Here is a 9,925-nt window from a genome sequence, read left to right as displayed (position 1 = left end):
AGGGGGGCTAAAGACATTTTTAGGGAGGCTGAAGCCTCCCTAAAATAGGCCTAATGACGCCCATGGTTGTGAATATTCAAGCCAGGGGTGGATGTGGTACCAGCCTGCCTTGAAGCTCCTTCCCCCATCAGGGTCCTGGGAAACGGTTTTTGGTCTGGCTGCATTGGCATGTCCTCTTTACATCTGCTGATGTCTGTGGACAAAGACAAACCAAATAGGTGTAAACACAAGTTCTGCATGGACATAGCATATACACTAACCCGCTACACTTACATTGCTTAGGCACTCAGATATACACAATTGTCTCAAATGTATTGATTGATGCTATTTATTAATTAATTGTATTAATTATTTTTTATTGTATTCAATACATATAAATTAATACATTCTAAAGCCTGATCAGGGACTAAAATTGCAAATACACTGAAGCTAGATGTTTTACATGCATATAATTGTCCCAATTTTAAAAGGCAATGTCTTATGTATCGTTCCTTAGATTGTTCTTGGTTTTGCTGTTCAGTGCTTTCTACGGTTTTTATTACCGATTTGCTTTACTGTTTGTTGTATATGTTAATTTGCTCCATGTACAGCACTTTGTATGCAGCGATGGCTGTTTGAAAGTGCTCTATAAATACAGTTGAGTTGAGCTGAGTTGAGTTCCTGTTAAATAAACTTTAAAAAATAAAAAGGGATATTAAAAAAGTTACGCACACACACACACACACACACACATACACAAGCGCGCACGTACACACGCAGACAGTCTGTTCCTCATTCTCAGGATCTTCATCTGTCTCCCTTTGCTGCTCAGTGTCCTCTCTGAAAATAAGTGCCTCCCGTGTCCTCTGACTCTTCCTCGCTTGTGCTCTCAACTTGCTCCTCTTCAGCTCTATCACCATCATCATCTGGCTCTGTCTCAGTGTCTGAATCATTTAGTTTCTTTTTTGTGTAGAAATAGGATGGAATACACTTTTTTTTCTCTTCATTTTTAACTTTAAAGTTTTAACAGAGAAGAGGAATTACACTTCAGCAACCCTCCTGTTGCGGGCTTGCTTGGTTTTGTGTTGTGGTCTTACCTTGACAATATAATCACACTCGTCGTCGTGGTAATCTTGGGACTGCTTTTCTGGGGGATGCTTCTCATCTTCGCCATCGTCTTTGTTCAGTGTTGCAGCGCACTAAAAGGTCCGACTAGAATGTTAAACCACGCACTTTTGTTCCACCTTGGCGTCGGCGACTCAGCGCAACTGCATAATATACGTTCGTTGGGAGGGGCCACAGGGGGGTCAAGAATCAGTGCTACATGGGTACTGGCCCCTGTTGGCCCCTGCCCAGAAACACCACTGTTCACTGTTTACAAACGCCACCATAGAATTTATTTTGTGATATCCTCGCTTGAGTTTATGTATTGGTCGATTTTCGCTTTTCTTAGTGTCATTGAGGTCGTAATTAATTTCCGTTTTTCGGAGGTTGTCTTTGAACGCCTCTCAAGTCGAACCAGAGGAGAGAAGGCACGGAGTCGAACGCAGAATTTCACATTAAATTGGTGACAGAGCTTGTGAAAGTTTTACACCAAGCGCTTACACATGAAACAACCGAATTCCCAAATTTCATTTAATTGAGCCGCCAAACGGACGACACCATGTTTCCACTCCCCAGGGTCAACACTCAGTCTGGTCCCGCATGGAAACATCAAGTACACATTCACACAATGTGAGGCTAAAAAAAAACAAAAAAACAAAACAAAAAAAAAAAAACAACCACCCCCCCCAAAAAAAAATCTATTGGGTAAATTTCTGTTTCAGATTGTGATTAAGACAGAACTATGTATGCTCATTAAATAAACAAATAAATAAATAAATAACTTCCCGGTCTCCACTGTCAAATTGGTACGATTACAAAATGCAACTTGCCGGATGCTGTCGCACATTAGTTGCTTTCTTAACAAGAACCTCATGAGATCTGTTTTGAACCTCATACATAATTCACAGCATCACATTGTTCGCATGATCCTAATCCAGTGTGTAAGTGTATGGCAACATCCACGAGGTTATAATGCAGTTCCCCTGCAAACATGAGCAGGATTAGCAGTGTTAAAAAATGCACACAAAGAATGTCTGTTTTTTTTCTTGTTTTATCCCATGTTTCTCCACAGTCAGTCTGGTACCTTTTCCAAAGAGTAACTTTCCAAGCAGTTTGGGGAGGAAAGAAAATAGTGTGAAAAACAAATTGCCTTTTGGCTTCTTATCAGTCAAGGTTTATTCTTTGTTCAAAAGCAGGTGGCCACAATAAACAACAAAAAACAAAACAATTGTTTTCCATAACAATATTGATTGGCTTGAACAAAATATAAAGCTTGGAAAAATATTTTTGTTTGGGTCTGTATCTGGATCTGTACTGTGGTTGGATACCTCGGTGGGCCTCGTGTGCCTTTGTCCTGGACTGATTGCTAGATAACGAAATTTAATTTTTGACTGATTTTGTCAAATAAGGCGTAAACGTCAAAATGTCAGACTTTAGGGGGATTTAAGTTTGGAATGTAATATTAGATCTCAATGAAAATTTGATACCTGGGGTGGCCTGGTTTGGTGCCGAGATAAATAAAATTCAAATTTTCATGTTTTTTTTTAAATGAGGTAAAATTATAGTTATTGATGGAGAGTTAACATTGAGTTCATTTTCTGTCGCAACTTCAGAATGCTTCGTGAGACAGTTTTCATTCCCCCTGGATGCACCTATCGTTGCCTGACCGCGAAGATATGTTTTATGACATTATTTAAAAAAAATAAGACATTATTTGGCAAGCTTTTATTTTGAAGGGGGAGGCGGGGGCAACGTCGCTGGGCAGCTGCACGTTACCGGAATACAGAGTTTTAACAATCGCTCAGCTGACTTGAGCGCAGTCCATGACTGCCCGCGATGAAGCATCGACGCTCTTTCAATATTCTGCCGAATTTTGAAGTTAACGTGGTCAAACCTGCACTCGGGACGTCCACCATCATCTCGCTGGACCAAAAGATCTTTCGTTGAAGCTTCGTGTCCGATTAAAGTCGTCTCGGTGTACGCTGGTGTTTTTCTCGGCCGATCCTAGCTTCATTTAGCTTGCTAGCTGCTAACAAAGAGGCTCTCGTGCTCAACACATCGCTCCGAGAAAAATCTTAAGCGTAAAGTGTTGTTGTAATTTTCGTGTGAAAATGTGCGCAAGAACAGCAGAGTACGAGGAGGAACTTTGTGGAGAAAAAGAGGAACACAAGCGACAACGTCAACTACTGGACGCCATGAGCAGGATGCAGCCAAGAATTGTTCTTCACGGTGCAGGTTCGGTCACACTGTTATTCTCACGCGTGTCTCTTGTTCACAGCCTTCACATGCTTTTTTTATTTTTATTTTTATACACACACGTACACATGTTGTAATTTTCGTCGTGTGTGTGTGTGTGTGTGTTGGGTGAGTGTGTGTGTGTGTGTCTGTGTGTATGAGTGAGTGAGTGTGTGTGTGCTGTGTGTGTGTGTATGTGTGTGTGTGTGTGTGTGTGCTGTGTGTGTGTGTGTGTGTGTGTGTGTGTGTGTGTGTGTGTGTGTGTGTGGCTCTTTGCAGAAACACAGTAAAAAAATTGGCTTAGTCTCTGACTGGTTGGCCACGCCTGAAATAAATAATCAATTTTGCTCTGATGAAGTTTATGCCTGACACCACAACCTTCATGACAGAGTGCAACCTTAATGAAACAGAGATGAAAGTCCTCCGGATTTTCCCGGAATTCTGGGTTTTTCACATTTTTATGAAAATCTCTCCGGAGAATTGAGGAAAATTTGCCTAAAATTAATCCGGATATTAGTTGACAACATTGAACGAAGACGCGTTTGATTTCGTTGTTTTGCTTTCACGAGCTTAGCCATGTTGAGACACTAACACTAGTAACAGTAGCGATTTTGGTCTCTTTATCAACACATTTGCTAAACCTCAGTGGAACGAATAAAAGACACCGTGGACAAGACAGTAGTCGTAAAAAATATATTTGGACATAAAGGGAAACACACAGATTGACAGAAAAACGTGTCCGTCCGACTTCGAGTGTCGTCTCGGCTAGCTTAGTTTAGCTGTTGTGTGTGATAATCACTAAGTGTGATGATGAGATGAACAGTTTTTCACCTGTCATCTGAGCAGGCTTCATTGGTCCATGCACCAAGGCTGATTGTGTTTTATGCACTTTTCCTTGACTGCATTGAAACGTTTTTTTTTGTTTGTTTGTTTTTTTGTTTTGTTGTAATGAATTCTAGCATTGTCATCAGGGTCAGAATGCTTTTGTTGTTGTTTATTGTTTATTGAACATAAAAAACATATACAGTAATAAACTGACAGAAAGTAATGGTAAGTAAAATTGTAAAAAAGGTAAAGAAAACCGGCATCATTCAGCACAATTTAATGTTCAAAGGAGTTGTAAGAAGTATAAAACTTATCTAGTCCTACCCCTTATTATCTATGAATATATAAATAGATCGTTTTTCTGTCAATTAGAAAAGAAAAGGAAAAGTATGCATATGAACACTCTTATATGTGCTATACCTATTTTTTCAACTTTTGGTTTGTATAGCATTATATACACATACACTCTTGTACATTTAAATGTCGATTTTCTTGTTCGTGTTCTCGTGCATTACATTTCTACATTTCATACATTTATCAACTTTCTCAATTCTGATCGATTGCTATTTTTAATAAATGTTTCAAATTTATCAACTTAACTCTGATGTTTTTTGTACTATTCTCTTAAATTTGCTTTTTAACTCAGCAAGCGATTTACTCATTTTCAGGTCCGTTTAAAAATTATTCCACAGATTAACACCAATTACAGATACACTCCTTTGCTTGACGATTGTTCTTGTTTTGGATTTTGTATAGGTTGGTACCGCTTAAATCATAGCAACTTTGTCAAATTTCGAAAAGCTTCTGGATGTTTTGGCAGAGCAGGTTATTGTGTGCTTTGTACATTAATTGGGCAATTTTGAAGTTAACCAGGTCATAAAATGTCATAGTGTTTAATTTGATAAATAGTGGATTTGTGGGTTCCGTATATTTTCATCTATTAATGATATAGTTCTGATTGTTTTGTTTTGTAGTCTTAAAACAGGGAGTGTGTTTGTTGATTGACAGCAATGATTGACATTTTTAGACCCGACCCGAAATTCGGCCGGCCCGATCTTACCTATAGTGTACATTAGGGTGGTCCATATATATCATTTTTTATTTTTTCCGGAATTTTCAGGAAAGTCCATTTTCACCTCTGATGAAAGAAAAAAACAAAAAAGGAGGGGGGGTTGCAATATATGTAGACAAAGCACTTAAATGCAGTAAAATCGAGAGATTGACAAGCACAATCAAAACCTAATGGAATGTCTAACTATTGAAATACATAATAAAAAAGCATCAAATATTATCATAAGTTGCATCTATAGGACACCAGGATCATGTATTGACACATTCAAGAAAAAACCAACAGATATGCTCAGCTACTCCAACGATAAGCAAACACGAATAATGTTTGGTGACTTTAACATTGACTTATTAAACCCAAATGGACACAAAAAACAACTGACTTTATAAATACACAACACGTGTACAGCACGTGTTGTGTAACACGTACAGCAACACCCTTTTCCCAGTAATCCTGAAACCTAGTAGAATAACAGTTGACACGGCCATATTAATAGAGAACATATTTATCAATAACATTGACCATAAAATGGAAAGTGGACTTCTTATTACTGATATAAGCGACCATCTACCTGTCTTTGCAGTTTTCCACAATTATTTTGATCGAAAAACAAAATCAACAATTCACATATCAGAAATAAGACTAATTCAGGTTCAGATTCAGATTCAGGAAACTTTATTCATCCCCATGGGGTAATTTGGATTTAACAGGCACGCTCTGCACAAGAAACATGAAAAACAAAGACGAACATGGGATACAGTGCGAAGGGCCTGTCGGTACTCGCCGTATGTACAGCGCCCCGAGATGTTAGTTGAGGGGGCGGATGGATGTGGGGAGGGGGGGGGCGCGACGCAGCCCAACCGGCGTGCTGCCAGTCCATCTAGCGCACAGCAGATCAAGTCACATCACGGGGAAAAGCCAGGAGGAACGATGAAGGCGTTGATGATAAGGGCAGGCCGCAGCTGCTTCGTCAAGGTCTGCTGATGGAGACAGTCCCAGCTTATCAGTTCGAGGCCGAGAGGGTGGGGGTGATGGTGGGGGCACTAGCTTCCATGCGTACTTTCCAGGGGAAAGGGTCCAGATTGCGTTGTTTTGTCTTGGGACGGCCGCCAACAATTTCAGGTGGCCTTGAGTTCGTGGCTGTATTCCTTCAATGACGCCGATCAGCCAAATCCTCATTTCCTTTTCGAAGCAAGAATTCCAACTTCACCATGTTGTCGTCAATCGTACGGAGACACCCCAAAACCGCATCCATATTGCGGTTGAGCTCAGTCACCGCTTGAGTCTGTGTATTGGACATTCGCGCCAGACCATCCAGAATGACCGGCAGCTTCTTAACTTCCAATAAAGCTGCTCCCATCGGTTGAATTTTGCGATAGAACAGGAAACTGCTAACACCAAACAGCAGCATACCTGTTATCAGAAGGCCAATAATGTAGATGTCTTCCATATCCTCAACGGACAGTATTGACAGGCACACCATTCTCCACTTTCTCCATGGATCAAGGGCGTATCCGGCAGCAAATGTCCCCGAGGGGCAAGTAGGCTCCCCACTGCCTGCTTTTCTCGTCGAGAAACTTTTGTCGATTGCATCGAGAGACCAGCCAACCAATTCCATGGTTTGTTCTTAGGGTGAAAGTACGATCGGAGGCTAGGAAAGTTAGACACAGACAGCACGTAGACTGAGTGGCGAGCAAGGAGAGGGTGGGGTAGGACTGGAGCTGAGCAGAAAAGCGTCTGCCTTCGTCGAGAGCCAGCAAGAAAAAAAGGACCCAACGCATTTATGTCATTATATCTCTCTGTTTTTTCCCCTTTTCCTCTTTTCTGATTATTGATGACTTTTCATATTGGGGTAGTGGAGTAATACTAATGTGAACTGTCAGTAGAATTAACATTGACGAGTGGTAGATTCTTTGGGCAAATTGATTGAAGATTACAGCGTGCGTCGTCTTGGGGTTGCAAAAAGGATGTCAAGCCATATCAATCCGACAAGTCTATATATAGTAATAAGGTCATTCTTTTTAAAGATTCATCACATGATTTTAATCATTCAATTCCTATTACATGCTTTTGTATTTGTAAAGGGGGTGAGGAGTCATTGATATTGTTTATTGACAAAAATAGTACACACACACACACACACACACACACACACACACACACACACACACATACACACACACACACACACACACATATAATCACGTTAACAGTGTCAGCTTTACTTGTGGCCCATGGTATGGTATATAGCCAGAACTGAAGGATTGTGTTTCTGATTGCCATAGTATTTCATACGAATTGATATATTAATGATTACCAGTAACATCCTCTTTGCAGTGTGAGACTGGAAACAATACTCTGATTTTGTGGTATGCTGTATTCATGATGCCATATGAGTACAATAAAAGCGTTAAACATGTTTCGAAAAATCCATTTATTTTATTGAATAAACCTGGAGTACACACCTGCTGATGTGTTTATGTTCATTGTTAATGCATAGTTTTCAAACATTTACCCTTTAAATATTATACTTTTGAGTATCAGAATTCTTGATTATGAATAACAGTCAAAATAGAAAAATGGGTTCCCATGATGAACGTTTACGGAACCCAAAATTAGTTACCGTAGTTTCCCATTAGGTAATCCAACGGAACCGAAAAACGGTTTCTGTGAATTTCTGAAATCCTCAGGCCTGCACTCTCTCTCTCTCTCTCTCTCTCTCTCTCTCTCTCTCTCTCTCTCTCTCTCGTTCTTTATTTCTTTCTTTCCCCACCACGCACGAAGCAAATAGAAGCGACAGTATACCAAACAATCAACAGCGTGATGTGACACAAGGCTTCCCGAGTGTCAAGTCACGCTGGGCGTGGATGCAAAGATGCGCAGCCAATCAACTCACGGGATAAATCCACTCGTGCTGTCATTGCTCGACGTCGCAACGGAAACCAATCATGCGCCTTGAATGAGTGCTTGTTGCCGATGCAGTCCAGGCATGTACAAAACCTCTGAGTCGTTAAGCTTTTTTTTTCTGAATACAGGACTTTGGGGAAAAAAAGCGTCATGTACAAAAGTCGCGATAAATGAAGCGCGATATAGTGAGGGATCACTGTAAAGTCATCACTCTTTTTTCACGGTTCAGAAACGCCCTGCGAAAGGTGAAAAGCACTCTGGGTTTGCACTCTGGACTTGTCCACTTAAAATGTGCAATGTCACACTCTGTACAAGTCTTTTGACAAATAACGAAGGGTAAAAAAAAGAATTAAATAAACCACCACCAGGGATAAAAATAATCAAAGAAAGAAAAATCCACCACTAATATATTACTTGCTGGTAATGTCACATATTGAGCTATAATCTGAACTAATCTAGCTCTCCGAGTAGCCTAAGTGTAAATCATAATTCCACGTGTGTTTTTGTCTCCTTGTCTCTTGCAGACATCAGTGAAGATGTTTGTCCTGAGCGGCTGGATGCGGAGCCCTCTCACATTAAAGAGGAAGAGGAGAGCAGAGAGGTCTCCCACTTTCAGGTGGAAGAGGAGGACCAGGCCCTTTACATTAAAAAAGAGGAGGAGCCAGAGCACCCTTGCACGAAAGATGGTGGCAACACATCGTCAAATGAGGATGAGGATGAAGAGTATGATGGTGATCTGACATGTCACACTGACAACAAACTCTGGAAATGTTCTCGGTGTGGAAAGATGTTTACTGCTATCAGGGCTTTGAAAAGACATGTGAGAACACACACTGGTGAGAAACCTTTTGCCTGTTCAGATTGTGGCCAAAGATTCTCTCGGAAGGGAAACTTGAAAAGACACATGAGAATACACACAGGTGAGAAACTTTTTATCTGTTCAGATTGTGGCGTAAGATTCTCTGAGGAGGGAAGCTTAAATGATCACAAAAGAACCCACACTGGTGAGAAACCTTTTTCCTGCTTGGCTTGTGGTCAAAGATTCTCTCATAAGGGAAGCTTAATTCGCCACACAAGAACCCACACTGGTGAGAAACCGTTTGCCTGTTCAGATTGTGGCCAAAAATTCTCTCGGAAGGGAACCTTAAAAAAACACACCAGAACACACACTGGTGAGAAACCTTTTTCCTGCTCAATTTGCGGCCAAAGGTTCTCTGAGAAGGGACACTTAAAAAGCCACACAAGAATCCACACGGGTGAGAAACCCTTTGCCTGTTCAGTGTGTGGTCAAAGATTCTCTCAGAATGGACACTTAATTCACCACACAAGAACCCACACTGGTGAGAAACCTTTTTCCTGCTTAGCTTGTGGTCAAAGATTCTCTCGGAAGGGACACTTAAATAACCACACAAGAACACACACTGGTGAGAAACCCTTTTCCTGCTCCGTTTGTGGCCAAAGTTTCTCTGAGAAGGGACACTTAAAAAGGCACACAAGAACACACACTGGTGAGAAACGCTTTGCCTGCTCAGTTTGTGGCCAAAGATTCTCTGAGAAGGGACACTTAAAAAACCACACAAGAACTCACACTGGTGAGAAACCCTTTGCCTGCTCAGTTTGTGGCCAAAGATACTCTGAGAAGAGAACCTTAAAAACACACACCAGAACACACACTGGTGAGAAACCTTTTGCCTTTTCAGATTGTGGCAAAAGATTCTGTCAGAAGTTACAATTAGTTTCCCACACAATAACCGACACTGATGAAAACCCTTTTTCCCGCTCAGTTTGTGGCCAAAGATTCTCATT

The 9,925-nt window shown here is 40.9% G+C and overlaps 1 protein-coding gene across 1 annotated transcript; it reads left to right on the top strand.

Annotated features, from left to right (window-relative positions):
- Nucleotides 1-2,878: 2,878 nt before the first annotated feature.
- On the top strand, nt 2,879-9,719 carry LOC109527203 (oocyte zinc finger protein XlCOF6.1-like; the record flags this gene model as incomplete). The annotated part of the gene is made up of 2 exons (XM_019888985.1): nt 2,879-3,318; nt 8,644-9,719. Coding segments are annotated over exons 1-2 (1,200 nt in total), but the record flags the coding sequence as incomplete, so codon positions are not given.
- Nucleotides 9,720-9,925: the final 206 nt, after the last annotated feature.

Source organism: Hippocampus comes, unplaced genomic scaffold, assembly GCF_001891065.2.
Source record: "Hippocampus comes isolate QL1 unplaced genomic scaffold, H_comes_QL1_v1.1 scaffold236, whole genome shotgun sequence".
Classification (NCBI taxonomy): domain Eukaryota; kingdom Metazoa; phylum Chordata; class Actinopteri; order Syngnathiformes; family Syngnathidae; genus Hippocampus; species Hippocampus comes.
This window is presented reverse-complemented; position numbering and strand designations above follow the sequence as displayed.